Source organism: Aptenodytes patagonicus, chromosome 1 (assembly GCF_965638725.1).
Source record: "Aptenodytes patagonicus chromosome 1, bAptPat1.pri.cur, whole genome shotgun sequence".
In the NCBI taxonomy this organism is placed as follows: Eukaryota; Metazoa; Chordata; class Aves; order Sphenisciformes; family Spheniscidae; genus Aptenodytes; species Aptenodytes patagonicus.
In genome coordinates this window covers 68,982,439-69,004,239 of record NC_134949.1, presented here as the reverse complement: position 1 = coordinate 69,004,239, position 21,801 = coordinate 68,982,439, and the positions used below count along the sequence as shown (strand labels likewise).

General features: G+C 50.9%; 1 protein-coding gene across 1 annotated transcript in view; it reads right to left on the bottom strand.

Annotated features, from left to right (window-relative positions):
- Positions 1-379: 379 nt before the first annotated feature.
- Positions 380-21,801, bottom strand: part of B4GALNT3 (beta-1,4-N-acetyl-galactosaminyltransferase 3) — a 72,158-nt gene continuing 50,736 nt past the window's right edge. Inside the window, exons 4-20 of the mRNA XM_076328598.1 lie at positions 20,291-20,386; positions 19,640-19,730; positions 18,641-18,741; positions 18,214-18,281; positions 17,582-17,660; positions 17,084-17,150; positions 15,159-15,302; positions 14,638-14,747; positions 13,067-13,167; positions 11,708-11,784; positions 10,102-11,110; positions 8,250-8,548; positions 7,704-7,857; positions 6,870-6,942; positions 6,250-6,403; positions 5,386-5,512; positions 380-4,562 (exon numbers count right to left, since the gene is read on the bottom strand). Of these exons, the coding sequence (XP_076184713.1) occupies positions 4,454-4,562; positions 5,386-5,512; positions 6,250-6,403; positions 6,870-6,942; positions 7,704-7,857; positions 8,250-8,548; positions 10,102-11,110; positions 11,708-11,784; positions 13,067-13,167; positions 14,638-14,747; positions 15,159-15,302; positions 17,084-17,150; positions 17,582-17,660; positions 18,214-18,281; positions 18,641-18,741; positions 19,640-19,730; positions 20,291-20,386 (2,859 nt within the window). The 3' untranslated portion in view covers positions 380-4,453. The remainder of the gene's footprint in view (positions 4,563-5,385; positions 5,513-6,249; positions 6,404-6,869; positions 6,943-7,703; positions 7,858-8,249; positions 8,549-10,101; positions 11,111-11,707; positions 11,785-13,066; positions 13,168-14,637; positions 14,748-15,158; positions 15,303-17,083; positions 17,151-17,581; positions 17,661-18,213; positions 18,282-18,640; positions 18,742-19,639; positions 19,731-20,290; positions 20,387-21,801) is intronic.

Genomic DNA, 21,801 nt, shown 5'->3' with positions numbered 1-21,801 from the left:
TGCGAGGGACCACCTCGTTCTCTGCATTTTCTCTCTATGATCACATCGCACTTGTGCTTTGCTGGGACGTGTATTTGTCCAATGTTTCTACCTTGTTTCACATGATAAACCCAGGAAGACAGGAGAAAAACTGTTTTGTTGCCATCCCACTTTCTACAGCCCTAGAGGGGACTGAAACAGGTCTCACTCCCGGCTAACCTTGCTCTCTGCATCTCCCACCCACCTCTTGCTGCAGAGCTCTCGCTGGCTTGGGCATAGTGACCTGTCTCTCTGGTATTGCCTAAGCCTTTGGTTATATGAAGCCAGAGGAGCAACACCTGGTTTCTAAACCCTGCTGCATGGCGACGCAGGTGTGAGTAACACACGGACAGAACTGAGCTCTTGTAGGAAGATGATGTATTTATAAAACGTGGGGGAGAATCAGTATATCCCCCAGCTCTAACAGAGAGGTGGCCCAGGAATCGTCTTGAAGGCACAGAGCCACTTTAAGGCAGATAATTCAAAGGTACAATTCAGATTTTTAACACAAGGCATCGATGTCTAAAAAACAATCAACTTCAGACATTTATAGGCAATGAGAAGAGGCGAGATGTTCATACCAGGCAAACATTAAAGACAATGACAAAACAAGTCACATTATCGTTTTCACACAATACATTTCTCTCAGAATAAAAGCCAGCCCTTCTTTGTTCCCTTCGCTGACCTGCAAAAAAAGCCTCAGGTCCACAATTCAGAGTCATGAAGACAGCGTCGGCATTTGTGGGCAGAGCCACCTTGCTGTGTACCCTGCGCCTGGGGGCCCAGGGTCCCCAGCCTGGCCACATCCTGCCCCAGGGAAGGTCTCTTCCGCAGCACAGCCCATCATCTCCCCAGCTGTCCCCAGCCAGAGCTACCGGAGCAGCTCCCTCCTGCCTGCCTGCCTGATGCACGGGAAATCCCATGCAACTGATTTCCTCCTGCCATCGAGGCAGGACACAGCCAGGATGTACATGAGGGCTAGAAACTCGGGGCAAACTTCACCACAAACTCAGGCACAGCTTCCTAAAAAGATCCTGGTGGCAGAAATGAGATCGACTGTCAGGGGGAGTCAGCTTCCCAGCCGTGGTGAAGCCAGGTTCCTTCTTGCTTTCTGGGAGTTGTGCCAGACCCAAAGACGAGCCCTCCTCGCAGCGGCAGTGCATGCTGTGCAACACTAGTGACAGGGCAAACTGACTGCCAATCAGTTTGGTGGCCTGGCCACCGTTCTGGATGGCCACATCTTTTCACTGCATGGCTGTGGGACTACCTGCTCCTGCTGTGCTCCCTGCTCTCCCCACTTCATGACTCTGGGGAAAAAAACTGCAGGTTGTTTTGGAAAAGGGGCAGCAGCCTCAGAGCAAAGCCTGATGCCGCTCCTGCAAGATTTGCTGCTGGCCGGCGAGCTGGGGAGCATGTAGCCCCTTCTCTCCCTACAACCTGCAGCAGTCTCTGAGCATGTGGGCTGGAAGACAGCTTTTGTCCCCATGGGCTCTCTCCAAGCTCCTCCATGGAGGCTGCCAACTAGTGCCAATTAGTATTAATCACATTTACTACCGCAATGCTTAAATACCAACTAAGAATCCCCACTGTGCTAGAAAGGGAAGAACGTTTGTGATGGCAACTTTGACAGTGGGGATACTGGCCATCAGGAAACTGGACTGAAACCCACTAACTCCTTACATCTCCACCAAGGAGTCTTCATGAGGTAAACAGTTCTGCTTGCCACAGGCCTGGGTTACAAGGCGTGAAGGACGGAGCACAAGTCACAGCCAAAGCATGGGGGTGAAATCCTCAAATTCTGCTGGCAGTGCTGGAGTGAGGGCTGCACCCTAATTCCTAGTCCACTCTTTGCTGACTGTCCTCTCTGGTGAGGAAGAGGGGTATCATTTAAGCCAAGTGAGTTGTCTTCTGGATGCACCCAATTCTTGCCAGTGTCTGCAGATGAACACCAGCTGCTAACTTTAGGTGCTGCAGACCACATCTAAGCCAGATGTGAAAGCACACAGTACAAATAACCCTTCCTCCCTGTCCATGACACTGAATCCGTCAGCTCCCCATCTGCAAAATGGGCATCAAGTCGTTCTCTGCTCGATGGGGCCAAACAGCTGGGTCCTGCTAACACCTTGCTGCGTCCCAGCGCTCACCCTCCCTGCCAGCCTCTCCCCATTCCACAGGGATTGCGTGACAGAGCCAGCCCGGACAGGCTGCGGAGGTGCAGTCCCGGAGCCTGGAGAGCAGCTCACCTGCACACTCGCGGGGTTGTGCCTGTGTTTGAGTGAAGCACAGGCTCCGACATGCACCGAGAGCACAACTGACACTGCACATTCCAGGCAGAAACAGGACTTATTGCAACATTGCATCACAGGGCTCTGGCCTCCTAAACTCCTGTAATACATTAAAAAAAAAATAATAGTGTTGACTGTTGCCAGCTTCTTCCCTCTCGCCCCAACGGCAGTGTTTCATTTCTTACTCTCTACACGGGGAAAATACTTTCCCTCAATAAAAAGACTACTCTGGCTTGGGCAGAAGGCTAAGGCTGCCCCTTCTAAGATATTCAGTGTCTGCATTCTGACAAAGGCTCAGAGACACAGCCATCTCTCGTGTACCTCTCACCATAGCTGCACACTGCACAGCGAAACCTTCTGAAATCTGGTTGACATTTTCTGACTCCATCAGTCACAAAACCCAGACTGAGGCAAGCAGATGATTTGACAAGATTTCTATCTCACGTGCCAGAACTTGCATGTTCAGTTTTCTACTGCAACAGTGGAACTTGGTGGACTTGTCAAGCACCACAGTATTAATAATAAATGAATGCCTATTCTTAATTGGCATCCATTCCATCAACGTAAAAAGCAAACAATTCTAGTACCATGTCAGCATTGCTTGCATCCTGCATACCTCCATTACTCACTTCTCAACAACTCCCCACAGAGCTGGGCGCCATGAGCAGCATCCTGTCATACTCTCCCCTGAAGCTTGAGACCAGTAGCGGCCTTTTCAGCACGGTATGGGGACACCGAAGCTCTAGTGCAGAGCACTGACTGTGCTGGGATTTCTGGGTTTCTATAGTCCTGTAAAATGGTTACAGGAGTAAAAAATCTTGCCTTGCATTAATGGAAGTTTTAGGGGCTGAGAATTCCCTCTAGCATCAGGACGGCTGTGGACAGGGGCTCTTTCCACAGTTCTTGCATCAATGCCGGCATGGGTCTGCCCATCCTTTTATTCACTCAACCCTCTTCTGTCCTCGCTGTTCTTTGCACCCAGTGCAAGTGGCAAGGCCTAAGGCCACCTCCTCCATACCGGGCCAGAGCTCGCAGGGCTGTTCCAGAGATGAAGCACCAACAGCTGTGCCGGTTCTTCAACCAAGAACTCCGCTCTTTACATAGAAGTTAAACTATGACAAGACATAACTGTGAGGCCATAACTTATTAAATTAACCTTTAGATGCTGCATAAATGTACAGAATTTAGAGAGCAGAATACTGTCTCCTCTTTTTCTGATAAAATTACAATATTTCAACTAATAAAATATTGCCACTTCTTCCCTGCTAGGGTTTCCCTGATATCGTCAGGACAAACACACGTCTGTCAGATAAGGCTGCAAAGTTCCTCCTGAGATGCCCTCCCAGCTTCTCTGCATAACCCCTCCACTATCCTCAGGCAGTGGATAAATAATTTAGGTGGAGTTGTAACATCAACCCCTGCCACCTCGCCCAGCTGCAGGCAAACGTGGCTCTCATAAGGGAAGTGTACTTGCATCTCCATCCATGGCCCATAATTTGCTGAATATGAGCACAGTGTTTCATAATGACTAAAATGAAAAGCAAAGAGAAACGTCTAAGCACCAGCAGCCTAAAGTGCCTATCAGCTCCTCCACATCCAGATTTCCTTGGGTCAGCACATGGGCACGTGGACACGATACAGTTCAGAGAACTTACTTTGGTCCCCTGTCCAAAAGCATGGATACTGGAGAGATGGGGAAGAAGGGGAAATGGGGAGGGTTGTTTTTTTTTCTTTTTTCTTTTTTTCCTTCAAGTATTGAAAGAGAAGCTGCATTACTGTAATAAGCCATTCTGGACTTAGCTGGGATTTGTGTTTGTTTGGTTTGCACCACGCAAGACTCAACGGGGAATATGGCACCTCTCCCACTGTACCACCTGCCAGACTGCACGGCAGGAAATACGAGTCCTTCACTTGGCGACATCTCCCCCACACGCCTTCCCAGCAAGACACGGATCCTACGTCCTGGATGCAACGACTCACAAGAGGACCTCCCGCTCCTCTAGCCCGATCGTCCCTTCCTCAGCTGTGCCATCCCATCGGAAGGCTCTGGAGGCAGAGGAAGAGTTTGTGCGCTCGGCTGTGTGCCTTGATAAAGTGCATGTCGAGACGAGACGGTGGACGGTGCTGCCAGGCAGCTTTGGGGTTGAAGGCTACAGTGTCTTCAGCTGGCGCCGGTTCCACATGCCCCGCTTTGAGTGAAACCAGTGGAAAAAGTTTCTCAGGGAGAGACGCTCCACTTCCAGCCCGGCCTGCAAGATCCTGGCATAAAGGAGAAGGTTAAATTTAGGGAAAACTTGATCACAAAGACACTGGGGGGTCGGCCCCAGGGAATCTCTTTTAAGTCACCCTGTTGTCAAGAGACTGCAATCAAATTGAAGAGTCCTGAATAGCTCAGAGGTATCTCATATCCATAAGCAGGCATCTAATGACACTTGCTGAGTATTTATGCACCCCTGAGAGCAGGACTGGTTGGGAGCGGGCTGCACACACCAGGCTAGGAGAAAAGACAGCTGGCAACATGGGATTGCTCAGGATGCTAGGCTTTTCTGCAGTTATCTGACATAAAAGTCAGGAGAGGCCCCAAAACCTAGAACTACAAACCCAGAGGCCTATAATTTGTACAGCAGAGATCCCTCATCATAAACTTCTCAGAAATTGTAACTGTACCTTGTGATCTTTAAATGTCTCTCTGACAGTTGCTCTTCTGGGAAATTGCTATGCATAGTATAGGAAGTCTGAGGGACCCAAACTAGACCCACTGTGCACTGCTCTGCTTGAAGAGGACAAAGTCTTCACGATCACCAGTGCCTGATCTGCCCATGGCCAACTATCAGTGTGGCTGGAAGGCACCGGGAAACGGCTCCTCTCTTCTTTTATCAGTGGCTGTAGTAGCATATTTTGGGTCCACTCGCCTACTAGGTTTGAGGTCAGGACACACTGAAAGACTCTCCCTCACTGACCAAGCTTATGGTGGCATTAGTCACCTCAATCTCCTCAGATCCCCACCCCCCTGGTCATGGTTCCTCCAGGATCTAATGGGTTTCACCTCCTGAGCGCATGAATGATGACAATGGATGTTTACCTGTCCAGGAGTTCCCAGTCCTCTCCTCCCCAGCGGTCCCGAAACTCTTTTGTGTTCATGCCTCCAATCTTGTCCAGGTCAGACTTGTATATGCCCAGAAGGCCAAACCCATTCACCTCCCAGTAGCCTGAGGACAGCACAAAAGAGGCACAGGTATGTTGGTGCTTTGAACCATTGATGACTCCAGCAGGGCTGCTGGAGTGAGACTCAAGCTACTTTTAGCACAATGTTGAGACCAGAGAGTCAACTCAGCACCAAGGCAGAGCCAACTGCTTTGGGAAGTGAGAAAGGCTTGCAGACAGACAGCATGGGCTGTCCTATGAACTTGTTAGCAGAGCCTCTCATCTCTTGTCTGGCAGCATAGGACCTAATGTACCTGGACTGTCCCAGCTTCACAGGGCTGTCCCTGTGCCTGGATGGCTCAGGATGGCCACCTCTGTCTAAAGGAAATCCTGCGCTCAGATGATCTATGCCACTTTCCTCCCCCTGACTTAGCTTGGTTTCCCTCACCCCTGGGCTACCAGCTCTCCTCAGGACAGGCTGTGCCCCCTAAGAAAAGAGAGAAACGGACAGAAAGGAGTAAAGGAGGGGTTTTCCAAGGTCCTCAAATCCACAGAAAGCCCTAGGAGACGACCAGGAGAAATGTCATATAAAGGGCTCTGTTGGCTCTTTGATCTCAAATTCCAGGTACCTGACACTGTTAAACCCCATCCTATGTCTAAAGCACTCTCACCTAGTGGCCCTGGAAGTACCTTAAGCTCCAGACCTTGATAGCACCAGAGGAACAAATCTAGAGGTGGTAGGCACCCTCCTTCTTTCCCCATTCCGCGAGGTCTGAGCCAAAGAGGCTCCACTCCCTCTTACCATCAGGCCACTGTGGGGACATGCCGCAGTGCAGCCTCATGACCATGGGTGCGAAGGCCATCTTGCCTTCCACGCAGTGCTTCCGGATTGAATCAATGACTCCAGCTGGGAAGTGGATGTGGAGGTCGCACAGGAAAACGATGCTATGTGGGTCCTGGAACCAGCCACACCAGTTGGGAAAAAATAGGTTGACTTTAAGTAAATCTTTCTTGAGGGGCATGAAGACAGAGATATGGGAGTGAATTAAAGAGCCATTCGTTGCTAGATCAGAAATTGAGATCCTAAGGGCTGGCAAAACGGCCATTGACTGGCTGTTGAACAATGGGCATGAAATAGTATGACTATGACCTGGCAGAGCCAGTATCACAAAGCTGCTACTGCTGATTTCCCTCCTGTCTGATAGTCCCAGCAGGTGGGCCAAGAACCAAATGGACCACAGGCTCCTTGGAGTAAGGGGTGAAACTCTTACTCTGAAGGGACAGGAAACACATCTACGTTTGATGTGGTCTGCAAGGCTATTCTCTTCCTTAAAAACCAGCATGTTCAGTAGCAAAGGCAAAGAGGTAGCACCGGACGCATACTATCCACCTTCCTGTCCACCCCAAGTCCCCCGAGCTTACCGTCACGAGGTCTATCCCCGCCTGCAGCCCAGCAGAACGCTCAAAATTCCCCTTCAGCTTCAAGTACCGATAGCTGGGGGTCAGACAGGAAAGAGAAGTTCAGCGTGTGCATGCTGGCGAGCACAGAAAGCATCGCTAGCAGCTGTACACCGTGGGTGTCATGCTGCAGAGCTGCCCCTTGCCCCCATGCACCCTCCCAAGGAGAAAGCAAGCCCTTCCTGTGTGAGCATGCAAGCTCAGCGCTGCTCCAGGTCCCAGCGTGCCCTGAGGATCTTCCCACTTACGCAGCAAGGACATGGCAGTCCTTAGCAAAAGTCTTTTCAGCTCTAGTCCAGCTCTGTCCTAGGACTAGACCTGTTACTGGGAACACCTGGCATGTAAAGGAAAGGACCAGCCAAGGCTGGTTCAGGGCAGAATAGGGTAAGCCAGACAGGTATTCCAGCAAGTGGAGTCCCCAGAGGTCTCCACACTCTCTGTCCTATTTCTCACAGCTTTCTTGTCTTCTCTGTCCACCCCCTGCCCCATAACTGTGAGACTTGCTTTCTGTCCTCTCTTGCAAACTTGAACAAAAGCCAGGAGAAAAGAGATGCATCTGGATGGATGACTGCAATAGGTACTGCCTTACAGTTTTATAACACAATTATATGCAGTATACATGTATGTACATTATAACAACAATATATGCATGTATATGTGCAAGGTCTGGATGGATGTCATCTTTGGGTTTCCAGCTGCAGGAGGCTGCGGCTGGTCAATACACAGAGACTGGCAGATGTGCTCTGTTTGCAGGCATATGCATGCGAGCAGTTTTTTGTGACCAAGCAGTACTCTCACCTGTGCAAGGTAGACCTTTTCAGAGCCTTCTCTACATCCATGTCATCGCTGCTGTAGTCCGTGATGATGATGTTGAAGTACGGATCCTTAGTGACACGGAACAGCTCTTCCATGTCGGAGATGAACTGCAGCACCCAACGTGCCTGGTTTTTCACTGGTTGTATTGCAAGAGGGAGAGAATCAAAGTACAACTGATTTCAAAGACGGCGTGGCTTCTCAACAGGGAAGGCTTCTTGCCTCCCCTCAAACCCCGCTAACATTGCAGGGATGCTGAAATAGGCCCAGTCTGAAAACCTGGACCAAAGAGCCCAGGAATCAGTGTGGATTCTTTCCCAGTGCGTGACGAGAGTTTTCTCTGAGCTTACAAGCCATGGGAGTTTGGGCCCTGTGATATTCCTGAGGGGGTTTAACTTGGTGAGGACAGAAATTGGAAGTGACCCAAATGAGATAGTTGAGGCTGGCCCAGACCCACTGTTCAGGGCTGTCCCCACGGGAAGTGCCTGCCGTGCCATCCCTTGATGTCCCAGGAAGGCAGGTCCCCCTTACCTGGCACCACGAAGTGAACCATGGCACGGTGGTTCCATGAAAAGCCCTGGGGCCAGCACAGCTCTGGCTCATTTGCCACAGCCATCAGGTGCCGCCGGCGACCCCATGCCAGGTTCCTCATCTTCCTCTCCTCCTCCTCATTGCCGCCAACGCCCTGCCAGCCCCGCGCAAAGACGTACTCAGAGAAGCGGACGAGCCGCTCTCCCTGCTCCAGCATCTCCAGCTCCAGCAGGTAGCGGCTGCCTCGCATGCGGTCCTGGCGTTTCTCCACGTTCACGATACGCCGCAGCTGGAACCGCCTGCAGGAGATACAGCTGGGGTGGGCATGTCCCCCATACACCAGCCCTTCTCCCACCTCCAGCCCATTCAGCTCTGCCAGGTTCTTTCCTCCTGGCTAGCACAAACCTTTTTGTCCCTAGCTTCCCCCCACTTTGCTGCACCGCTTCCAAAGTCCCATGGGAAGGTTTAGCACCTGTTTCCTAAATCCACAAGCATGTGGGATTAGATCTGGGATTCCAGCCAAGAGAAAATAGTTGGCAAGGGAAATGAAATAAAGGTGACACAGAAAATAACAAATGTGTCTGAATGATTGTAGGGCTGGTAATAGTGAGTGTATTCAACACCTCCTACAACGATCTTGGCACAAGGAGTATGTTTGAGCTAGTGAAATTGGCTGATGACAGCTTATCAGCCAATAACATGGAGCAGGACTGAGCAATCATACAGTAAAAACTGGGGTGAGCTGTACGTTCAGAATGGCCAAAACAGGATGAAATGCCAGGTCATGCCCTTTCGGATGATAACAAGAGTTTCTGCTGTAAAATGGATGCTCATCAGTTAAAAATGCTGAGAAAAGCTTGCGTGTACTCATCAGTTACACCGTGACTGTGACTGATGTGGCCCTGAAAAAACAAAGGAGATCTTAAGATGCAGCATGAGAGCTACTTCCAGCAGGGACTGGGAACTGGTAACACCCATTCTATAAAACATCCAGGATACTGGTCATTTATGTACAGGAAAATTAACCCAAACTGAAACCAGCGTGGAGAAGGACAGCTAGGAAAATTATGGAAATAGAGGCCAACTCAACAGAAGGGTCAGCAGTTGGATTGTTTAGCTTATAGAGGCTCAGAGGAGGTACGTCTGTTTGCCAGAAAGGCAATAAAAATGGTAAGTCTTGAGAAGAAAAAGAACCGTATCAAGACCATGTAAAAACAGAGTACCAGCAAAAGCTGATCTCCAGTGGATCATCAAAGCAGCGAGGAGCCGAAACATCTTCCCAAATCAGAACTGGGATCTAGAAATCCAGCTAGTTTTAAGACGGAGGTGCACACATTCAGATAACAGTGTACGGTGCTTGGTTGTCTCTGAGGTCAGTGTACTGATCTGCATTATCTGATAGGTTCCTTCTGGTCCTAAGCGATTCACAAGCTCAGATGTGGCAGACATCAAACCACAAGCACAAGGAGCTCCAGTCCTACTTCATATCAGCAGGGTTTCTTAATCTTCAGCTGGTAAAATGCTCCTATGTGCTCTCAGTACCTACACTGTGCAAGGAGGAAGCCAGCAAAAGGCCAGTGATGCCAGCTGGACAGAAACCTCTGATCTTTCACTTTTACTGCCACCAGCTGTTGGAGGGTGATATTCAGCCCCCAGACATGGTCTGGTGTCCAACAATTCCCATTTCTCAGCCAAAAGAGGTATTTAAAGCCCAGTTTTTTGCACAGATTCCTTGCCTGAAGTCTTATTTCCCACATCTAGTTTATCCTCTGATTCCCACTAGCTCCTCACACGACAGGTAGTCCACGTGCAGCATGGTACACCGCCCCTTGGTTTTTACACTGTGCCTTACCCTTTACTTCTCTGGTTGAGCTTCTTGAGGAAGACACGTGTGACTTCCAGGGCCTCCCTTTCTCTTAGCAGCAAGTTTCCTGACGTGTTGCATTTCAGGTCAATCCAGTCTGTGCGCAGCATATGGAAGTCCAGGTTGCTCATGCTGAAGGTCTGCTCCCAGTTCACCGCCTGGTCGAACGCTGGTACATAATCGAAATCCTCCTCATCTTCCTCCTCTGGCTCCCCATCCGCCTCTTCCTCTTCCTCTTCTGCTGCCGCAGGTCTAGACTTGCCCTTCACAGGAGATGCCACCTGCGCCTCTCCCTCGCCCACGTCCCCACCATTGGCCGCCTTCTGCTCAGCAATGTAGGGCTCCGCTTGGTTCAGCCACTGCGGCAGCCCAGGCTGCTGGCTGGGGCTGGCAGCGCTCACAGTGCGTCTGCTGGCTTTGCCAGAGACTGGGCCTCCTTTCCCAGCTGGCACAGTGCCTGATGGCTGCAGCCCTTCCTTAGCAGCACTGAGGTCTCCTCGAGGTCTCATCCCTTTGGGAATCATGACCCCTGAGTCCCTGGGGCCACGGAGAGGCTGATCCCTCTGAGACACGGTCCTAGGAGGAGGGTTCGCCTTTTTGACGGGCGCTCTCCCCTGTATAGCCCTGGCGTGCTGCGGAGGGCTCCTGGAGTTGTCTTTGAGGCCAGCTTTTAAACGGGGTCTCTTCATTACTGGGTTCCTCTCTAGGCCAGCCTGGCTCAGGTTTTGGTTGGCAGAAGCCAGCGTGGCTGATTTGACACCAGACCTCTTTGTCCCTCTCCTCTGTAGCCCCTCTCCTATGTTGCCACGCATCACCGAGAGGAGCCGACGACGCTCGCGGAGGGAATAGTCCTTGTGAACGTTATCGCTGCCCACCACGCTGCTGGGAGCATTGCCTGCCGGCTCTGCCCTCCCTGTGCCGGGGCGCTCGGGGGGACTGGTACTCTCCACATCCTGCTCTGCATACTGCAGGTCGTCCAGGTTCCCCTCCTGGGAGCCTGCAGGAGTAATCACAGTTACACCTCTGGCATCTTCCCACTGCCTTTCCCGTCCTGACCCAGGACCCGCCCCGCCGGGGGCAGCTACTTCTCGCCTCATCTCAGCATTTTCTCTCCTGCTCAGAGGGACAGGGATGCTCTCGGACACAGAAGCTGTGCTCTTGCTGGTACCAACCTCCTCACTACCTATTAGCCAGCATTGCCAAAGGCTGTGGAGGGGTCTGGTTTTGCCTTTAGCCGTCGATCTGGCCACAGCTTTGCAGGGCAGGTGCGAGCATAGGCTGCCACACTGCACACCTTTGGCTCTGTCACTTCTGCCCACATTTTTGCTAGAATTGCACCTCAGCTAAGCTGCGGGCCTGAGAGGTAATTGTCACATTTTCCGCTACAGACCACTGTTTGGTGACTGCCCAACCTGCCCTTAAGAGAAGTGAAAGTGGCAGCAAAAATCTCCTCCTGGCCACAGCAATCTGGCAGGGAAGGGCTGTGACTTCCTTGGCATGGAAAGTCACAGCTTCTTTCAGCTGGTGCTGGAAGATCACATACAAAAAGTGACAGACAAAAGGATCCTCCAGGCTCTGATGTTAGGGTCCCTACCTGGCTGCTCTGTCTTTTCTCCAGAGTCCAGGCTCTTCTCTGGCCGGTCCATTTTCATGTACTTGTAGAATCCAAATCTGCAGAGGAAAGGGCAAAACACAAGGTTTGATGAAAATTACTTTGCCCTCTGCAAATAAACTGTAGCCACTGCTTCAGAGGTGATGGTCCATTACTCTGATTACATCTACCCAGCATCTCTTGATCCTCCTTTCCTATCATCATCACCATCTTTCATATCTTCGGGCAATCAGATCTTACTCTGCACTGTCAAAGACGTCAGTTTTCCTTGCTTATCATCCCAGTCCCTCAAACATTTTCTGATAAGCGCAGGAGGAAATCCCAACATAAGTACCCCGAAACACTTCTTCAGCCTCCCTTAAACTGCTCCTTAAAGTTCACTTATGACGTAGTGCTCACAAATGCAAGTCATCATGCTGCAAAAGCAGCTCAGGCAGATAATTGCAATGATCTCCCTCTCTTCTCTCGTACCACCACTGTCTGTGTGCTGTCCTCATATGACCGTGCTTCAGGCTTTCAGGAGGGATTTCCAGGACTGTTTCCCTCCATGTGTGCTTGATGCGAAGCAAGACAGGCCCCCAGTTCCCAAATCCTGTCACAATACAAATGAATTGTCAAAGCAATAAACCTGGGTGGCACCTTCCAGCCCATGGCAGCCACCTTCTCCATCCTTCGCTATGAACCCCAGTCCCAGGAGTTCCCTCCCAAACCTATGACACGATCTGTTGTTCCAGCCCTCAAAATAGTCCTGTAGGGAGGAAGAAGATCCTGAGCACGGGGAGGCCACCATCAGTTATCTCACTGGAAAAGTGACTCTCCTTATCCTGCAAAAAAGTCCTCCTGAATGGAGGGGAGTCCTCGCACAAGGTGTCTGCCTATGGCATGGGGGAGCATGCGAGTGGCAGTTCCCTCGCAGGGCCACCTCTGAGAGCTGGATCCCAGTGAAGATGAACGACATGCATTAATTCCCCCAGAGAGATGCCTGGTGGTGAGCATGGTTTGGCTTTCACAGTGACAGCCATCAGGAAGCTCCAGCTGCTGGCAAAGTTTGCTGGAAATCCATTCCCTGATGTAGTGGAACAAACATGCTCTGACCCAGCTTCCGGATTAATAGAGCAAGAAAAGCAGTGGCAGTTTCCCTTTGAGACCTAAACATATTTTCACTTAAAGGAAGCATAGATTATCGAAAGAAACTATAAATGCTTTAATGTTTTGCAAGGCTTAGGGGATCTTTAAGGATTAAGAAAGTCCTACAGAAGTGAGTATGAACTCCACCCCAATTCCAGCCTTCAAACCACCTTCTCCCTCCCTGCTAGTAAATCCGCATTTGCAGCATCCTACCTTTCCAAGTAATAAGGGTTTTCCTGATAGAAGCATTTGTTGTCTTTCTCCATGTGGCTCAGGCGGCTGTAATCATTCGGGTAAACAAAGGATAAATGAACCTGGGAAGAAGGGAGGAAAATAAAGTAAAACCCTCATAAATGCCAGATATCAGTCACAAGGTGACCCAGACACAGTTGCAGAGTGACCAGCTGTCCTGGTTTCGGCAGGGATAGAGTTAATTTCCTTTCTAGTAGCTGGTGCAGTGCTGTGTTTTGGATTTAGGATGAGAACAAAGTTGATAACGCACTGATGTTTTAGTTGTTGCTAGGTAATGCTTACACTAGCCAAGGACTTTTCAGCTTCCCATGCTCTACCGACTGAGAAGGCTGGAGGTGCACAAGAAGCTGGGAGGGGGCACAGCCAAACTGGCCAAAGGGACATTCCATACCATGTGACGTCATGCTCAGTACATAAACTGGGGAAGGCTGGCTGGGGGGGCCGCTGCTCGGGGACTGGCTGGGCATCGGTCGGCGGGTGGTGAGCAATTGTACTGTGCATCACTTGTTTTGTGTATTATTATTATTATTATCATATTATTATTATCATTTTATTTCAATTATTAAACAGTTTTTATCTCAACCCACGAGTTTTTTCTAACTTGTGCTCTTCCAATTCTCTCCCCCATCCCACCGGGTGCGGGGGAGTGAGCGAGTGGCTGCGTGGTGCTTAGTTGCCGACTGAGATTAAACCACGACACCAGCCCTTTTGAGAGGGAGCAGGGGTTGCTCATTAACTATTTGCCTCTCCAAGGCACCCAGTAGCAGGTTGTGAGAATGGAAAACAGAAGGAAGCGGGCTGGAATGCGTGCAGGGTTGTGCCTTTTTATCTCTCTCTTGGCATCTGTCTGTCCATCTCTGTAACTGTGTGTTTAACTCCTATAACAGAGAAAGAACTAGCTGGGAGAGAGGTGGGCAAGTCCTCCTGAAGAGATGCAGGGGATCACAGGAGCTCAGAAAGCGTGTGGGGAGACCTCCAGGCAAGGCTGAGGGAGCCAGGGCCACCCAGGATGCAAGTCCCTCAGGGAGTGTAGGCTTGCACTGGCATCCAGGGAGGGCAAACCATGCTGGTGACCTGTCCCCAGCAGACCTCAGAGTCTGCTCTGATATGCAGGGGATTAATCCCTGCTATGTTGCATGCCCCACAAATGTGAGCTCCCCCTCAAGACCAGTTTTAAGCTTGTCAGGGGCTTTAGTAGTCTTCACAGACTACAGTCCACCCCATGGAGAATAAAATCCTCGGCCATTGTGAGGGTCTGTGTGGAGGCAAGCTCAGCTGTTTGCTTTGAGGTCCAAGGGGCTCTGTAAGACGCACACGCTTGTACCCCAGTGAGACCTGTGAGCAGTGCGTAGCAACCCTCTCCCTTCTCTTGGTGTTGCCCTCTGGCATGTACTGGGATGCTCAGACCTGAACAGCAGATGGTCAAATCTGCCCAGGAGCTTCAGATTGGTGGAGGCCTATGGTTAATGGGGTCTCCCTCCTTCCTCCTTGCGTTCCCCCAGGCAAGTACTTGCTCAAGGAATAAAACTTACAAACTGGAGTCCCTGGTAGCGCTGCAGAGGGAATCCATTCACCACGTAGCTGGGCTTGTACGGGCAGTCTGGCAAGGCTCGGCGCAGGTGAGACTTGCTGAGCAGAGGCACTGAGAAGAAGAAACACATAGGCAAGCGTTGCTGGAGGAGCCCTGCTCTAACTGATGCACCAGCTTAGCTACTTCTGTGCCTGGTTTCTATTTATCCGTGTGAAATACTAACAGACACGTAAAGCAAACTACCTTGCACAGCTCATCTCTTTACATTGCTCTATGGCACTTACACTAAAATATTATGCCCAAGGATGTTGTGTGAGCTGGATGCCAAGAAAGAGGAGCTGCATTTAGTCTGTGCTTTGCCTCCTACAGTGACTGATATTGTATGCTGCCCCCTTCTGCGCTGGGGAGAAAAAAGCGTGGCCTTTGATAACCGTGGCGTAGGAGGACAATCTTTCTCGGCTGTGCTACTGCACGTGCTGTGACAGGCTGCAGCTACCTCCTCAAATGCTTTGCAAGTCTTACCTTTGTAAAGAGTGTCCCGGGGGTCAGGCTTCAACATGTCAGCTGGGTGTGCCTTGCTGCCTGCGCTGTCAGCAGGCCGGCTCGTGTGACTGGCCAATGTCTGCGGGATATGCCCAACCTCATCCATCTTTAAAAGCGTCTCATCTAGAAACCAGAGAGAGAACGGAAAGGGGAGGAAGGGCTAATTCATCCCTTGTCCCAAAAAATGCCCTTCCCCAGTGTCAGCCCTTTCCAAATGGCATTGCATCCACGGCACTAACGCTGCCTCTGTCATAGCAATGCCTAAATGGTGCTGGTCAGGAGCTTCACTACAAAGACGCCGTGGGAAGGAAAGGCTTTGACTCAGAAAGCTGGAAATACAGAAGCTGTGGGGTAGGAATGTGGCTATCACTGAAAGCAAACAAACACAGTGATGAGTAACAGAGGAAAATGACCTCCTGCCTTGGACATGCCAGCAGTGGTGTGCTGAAGAAGCCCCACGCTGGCAGGAATTACTGGACACATCTGAATTATTAGCATTAAATTTATTTTAAAAGGAGATAGAAAAGATGAAAAGGAGGAGAAACTTGAGGAGTGGAGCTTTCTCCTGTGCTGGAAAATGAGCAGGACCCTGGGGTGAGGCCTTCAGTGGCTGAGGAGGATGATGCTCCAGCAGGGGAATGGAGACCCACAGTAAGCCAGGACCCACGGGAAGCTTAAATTCAAGACTGGGTATTGGTTATGTTTTTTCTTGGGTGTTGCTGCCAGAGGACATCATGTCTCCATGGATCTTACTCTGAGATGAGGGGAACTGAATAAATATCCAGGAGGGAAAGGCAACATGCTGCCAAGGGCACTGGTGTTACTCTTAGCAACTTTTGGGTACTGAACAACACGGGAACCCAGAAGGAATTGGATGACATGTGATACAGCCAAAGGCTGATATAGAAGAGGGAAACACTGTATGGGCAGAAGGTGCCAGATAAAGATGAGGCTGCAGCACTGTGCCCAACCATGAAGGGATCTTCTGGGATATGAGTCTTCCCATCTACAGGGAATTAATAAGAAGAAAAGAGCAGAAGGAAAAAGGATGGGGACAGAAGACCTAATGGAAAGCCTAGTCCTGGCCAAATGGCAGGTTTCAGAAAATACAGCAGCAGGTTGCGATCCAAGACGCAGCAAACAGATGTCTCGGTTACATCAGGGAGTCTTCCATGGGCAAAAGTGTTGGCATGGAAAAAAGCCCAGAGATGTTGGAAGGCAACAGTGGTAGATATGGAAAGGGGGAACGCTGGCAGAGGAAAGCGATGCTGACAAAGCTAGATAAAGGTAAACAGGACTAAGGAGCTCCTTAACTGATAAAGGCATCACTTGATGTGCTAAGAAGGATTTACAAAACAGGAGGGACTGGGCTGATGTGCTTGCTGCAATCCAGCAGCAACTTGAAGAGGCTTGAGGGTGATATAGAAGAAAGCAGCATCCCCCAATATCGCTAGTGTATCCCATTGTGTCCAGCACTCAGAGTGAAATCTCCTGGAAGTGCTACAGCAGCCCCTTCTCCCTGGTCACGTCCAGCTGCCAGCGCACCCCCACAGCTCCCATGTTATGGGCCTTATGTTCCCCCTAGCTCTCTGCAGGCAACCTCCATCCTGTGTTACTCTCACATCTGGAACAGTTCTCACCCTTGCAGACTCTCTTCTCTGTCCTTCCTCACCGCTTCTAGATTTCCCTGAAATAATGTTCCAATCCTACTTCCAATTCTCCTATATTTAATGAGCCACACTGTTGTCCAGAGGTCTGTCTCCTGATCTGTCTCCACTTCGTTCTTGTAATGATCTGTACGCATGGCATTTGCCTGGCTAGACTATGATTCATGGTGAAACACCGCTGATAAGTTCTGGAAGAATGGGGAGGTGCTCGGGGAAACCTGTGGTGAAGATACTTACTAGCAAAAAGGGAGAGGTATGGGGAGTCAATGACTTTGAACTTCGCTTCTGGGTCATTCAGTCTCCACTGGAACAGAGAAACACATTAAAATGAAGTGCTTATGGAGTTAACCAAGCCTGAACAAAAGGAACAGGCACAAGATGCTTTTTCAACAGATGGGCTCGCAGCTTCCTCTTTCTCCTTACTATGACCGAGTTTACCTAGCAGCAAAAGACTGGGAATGAGCTGAGATCCCCCAGGACACAGCCAAAGCAGGAAAGGACAAAGAGCTGCAACAGAGACCGGAGAGGGCAGAACTATCCCAAGCAAGCAGAGGAAAGGGTCCTGACATGTGGCCAGGGCTATCCCACACAGAAGTAGGTAAGGGCTCTGGAAGGGATTAGATACTTCTCATGCAAAGAGGAGCTGGGGCCTGGGAAAGGAGGGAAATCGTTACAAACATCATTCCCGAATTCTGCGGGGGTGTATATACAGCATGGCCATTTGCACAGACTCACTGCTACTTCCACATGGTCTGTTCCTCTGTCATCCTGCTTGTGCAGCACCTCAAAATAGTACCTGCCTGCAGCTGACAACCTGTGAAGAACAAGTGCCTGTCACCAAAAGCATTAAGGAACATTTCTTAGCTTGTCAGCAGACAATGAGTGGAAAGCAACCACACCCATGAAACAACCTAATTCTCAGGGTGAGCAGGGTTAGGACTGCCAAGAAAATCCAGATGCTGACAGCGAGATAGGTAGCTTCCCTTGTGCACCTGGAGCGCTCCAGACCCTTCTCAGTTAATTCTGAATAACTCCCTTTCAGTCTTGCCTGCTGGGTTTTGGCCTCTGGGAAACCCGGCCAGTTCCAAGGCAGGAAGCTCGGAATACAGTTCATATAGAGGAGTCTGGATCTGCTGGTGGCTGCTTCCTCCAGGGAAGAAAAATTCAGTGTTGCATTCCTGCAGTAAATCAGCAAAGCAACTGGCACAGGTGTGGATGTGTCACTTCAGCTTTGGCGATACCCCAGAGTAATCCCTTTCTCTATATTGCTGAATTCTTCAGAACAAGTCTGGGTTCCTTTTCCTTGTCCTTATGATTTCCTGGCCATGTGCAGAGGTGGCTGGGAGCGAGGGGCTCTGCTCACTCACCTCACTATCTTTGACTGCTGGCTGTGAAATTTCCCAAACTCCCCTGGCGCGGTCCACTCCTTCCCTGTCTGTGAAGAGACAGAAAACGCTCTAGTTAAGATGAGTTTCTTCCCTGGTTACTGCACTGGGAGTGATGAAGAGGGAAAAATTGAGCTGCTACTCCTAGTAAGTTGTCTGTGAGATCCACAACCTGTGGACAGATTTAAGTCCCTTAATCACAAACATGGGGCTCCTAACAGCACTGCCAATAAGTAACTGGCTTAAGGTGTGTCGAGTCATACCCATCTGGCATCTGTGGTGGTGTTGTCTGTAGTTGGGCAGGAAAAGAACCTTGGGTAGTCCAAGGAAGTATGTAAGACAGGAAGGTCTCCATCCCCACAGAAACATTAAAGCCTTGATGGTAGAAGCCATGCAGCATGCACTGTACCTTGCCTACACTGGCCAGCAGCTGGAGCCCAGAGGTCTTTTCATCTGGACTCAGCCAGAACTCAGCATTGTCGTCTGCAGCAACGGCAAACTGAAACTCCCCTGTCGAGAGATGGAGGGAGTAAGTAGGGCTCTGGGGTAAGGGCTTGTGCACAGAATGGATTCTGCTCCTCTAAAATGCTGTCTTCACCCTTTTTCCCGGTGTGTCCATACCTTCCCTTTTGATATTACCACCCTCACCCCTTTGAACCTCTCTGAATTCTCTAACTCTACTGTGATTGAAAACAAAACTTTACAGATGCAACTGGTTCACTACCTCTCCTGCATTTGCTTTGCCTGACATCTAACCTGGAAAGCTAAGAAATCCATGCAAAGTCTCCCTGCCTCCCCTTTTGTTTCCAGAGCAAATTTTAGTGTGAGAAGCTGTGTTTGGATGGAGGAATGTGCACGTGGAGCCATGAAGGGAGACAGAGGTGTTTGAGTTTCACTGTTCTGGTCAGGGTTACAGGGATGGTGGTTGAGGGCCAGGGGACCAGGAGACGTGGGTGAGTGCTAGCAGGCTGCTCTGGGCAGAAGCACGCAGCTGGGCGATACAGATGTCAGCTGCTGTCAGATGGTATTCATGCACCCGGGGAGCAGCAGGAACATAAGTGATGTCACGTACAGTCCTGTGCATGAGAGGCAGGGAGGAAAAGCTCAGGGATTGTTTGTGCCCACATGCACGCCACGGGGCTGTGCATTCATGATAGCATTGTTTTTTATCTAGCACTTCCCATCTGTTTTCTTCTGTGCTTTTCCTTTCCACCCTACAGGGGAGGCAGATGTGTTTCACCCATGCCAAGGCCACGGCCAGTCACGCACAGCTAGCTGGGCCGCCCACGTGAGGGACCTGGCCTTGGGCTTGCTGGGGTAAGGGCACCAGTGGTTCAGCACCAGGAGGGGAGGGAGGGGCATGTGAGAAGAGATGTGAGCAGTGGCACAGCAGCCTCAGAGCCCTCACCATTGGTGAAAGGATGCAGGTAGCCAAATATCCGGAGACCATAGTTGGTCCATTTTGGGGACACAGCCAGCTTCTTCAGTGTAGTTCGCGTCTGAAGTGGAAGAAGAAAAAAATAATAAAAATAACTAGATGTGACAGGAACAAGGGGGAACGCAAAAACCCTGGGACAGGTGGGCAGAGGGAAGTATGAGGATTGCTCTGGGAGGAGGATGGGTCACAGTGTGTGATGGAGGCAGCGGGAAAGAGCAGGCCAGATGAGAGACAAACTGAAGCAAGTGCTGCTACGGAGGGGAGAGCTGCATGGGGGATGCCGGTGAGATGGTGGGGATGGGACGTGGCGTTCACCAGCCACTTGGAGGGAGAGCACCAAATAGAGGGCTCCTTCACCCCATGTCCAAGGCCTGGCAGGCCAGCATAGGTAAAATGAGCCTCCCCCGTGGAGCAGAACCGTTGAACCCTTGTGAAAGCTTCCCGCTCCCTTAGCAGGAGGACAAAGGAGATGATGGAGAGGGAGGTGATGGATGCTCAGGAGCAGGAGGACAGAGGAGGTGATGGAGAAGGATAGGGACAGGATGTGAAGGAAGCAGGGGCAATCCAGCTGGGAAGCAGAGCTGGGAAGCATGGGACAGAGGGTGTCACAGTCTTACTCACGTGGGGGAAGAGAGGGAAGTGGAGGTTTTTCCTGAGCTGCTCAGTGGAGCTGCCACACCAGTCCTCGAACACGTGCAGATTGGCCTGGCCCTGGAACTGGGGGGCAGAAGTGGGGCACCATGAATTGCTGCATCCATCCCCTGCATGCCATCCTCCCCTGTTATGCCAACCTTGGCCATGGCCCCTGGCACTGGAGCACTTGTGAGAGTAAAGGAAGATGCCGCTGCTGCGACAGGCTGGTCTGCAGGAGACATGGGTCCAGACCTCTGTTTCTCATCTGCTGAGGGTTTGGGGCTGGCACAGGTGACAGTCTGAACGGCACCAGGGAACTGCGATAATGCCCAGGACATCTCAGTTAAGTGGCTGGAGTTGACTCCATTTTGCTTCATCAAGGAGGTGTTTTAACCAGAGGGCTGTGCTCTGAGGACATGGTGTGGGACATGCTATAGGGTGGCAATAGCACCCCATGATCCAGCAAAGAGAGTGTAGGATCTTATGTCCTCCAAGAAGGTGTTCCGGACTCCCTCACCATTTCAGGGCTATTTTCCTGACCCAAGGAAGAAGGGACACCCTAGGGAGGGGAGATGGCAGATCCCCTTCTCAAAGCATGTCTGCGAGATAAAGCTCATGGAGGACGGTGGGGACAGGGAGATGGAGGCTCAGCAGGGCGGGGAGCAGCAGCATAGGCGGGTCAGTGGGCAGCATGGCCTCCATGTGCCTGCAGAGACACAGAAATGCTGGGGGGAGCGGGGGTCCCCTCCCAGACAGCGTAGGAAGGTGTGCAGTGTGGGTACGGGTGGCTGTACCTGCTACCTAGCCAGCCCCGCAGGGAGAGGCTGTCGGTACTCAACGGAGACCTGGAGCACAGCTTTGCTGGGAAAAGCTTGCTGGCTGCTGTGGGATTTCAGCGATAAGCTCCTCAAGGGACAGACTTTCTTTTTGCCAGAGCCATTCAGAAGGGAGGAGCTGGCTGCCCCCCAGCAAAGTCCGAGCTCTCTGCCTGCAACCAGTGGAGCTGGACGCTGAAACCCTCCTCGCAGGACCGGCATCCAATAGCAGAGAATAAATAATCTGGAGACTGTAGAAGCTACCTTAGATGGGGAAATGCTGAAGAAAGGAATAGGTTGCCTTGGGACCAGGGAGGTTTTGCCGCGGCTGTCTTGCCTATATAAGGGCTGTGCAAGCAGGGCTGGAGAAACCGCCTGAACAGCACCCAAATGTCTACAGATGGCAGCAAATTCTTAGTTTTCGCTGGCGAGTCTCTAGCAAGGCTGAAGCTGCACGGTGGAGGAGGGTCCAACCCCTCTGTGCACTCCTGGCAGAGAAACTGCTTCAGAGAGTTATTCTTCCCAGGATAGCGGGCTGGGAATTCTTTTTGTAATAAACCATGGCCTGAAGGAAGGACGCAGAGCAGACTTGGCCTGGCACCAGCTTATGCAGTAATGCTCCTTGCGAGCTGTGGGCTTTAGTCATGCACGTGAAAACCATCTCTGTGTGCCAGGCAAAACACA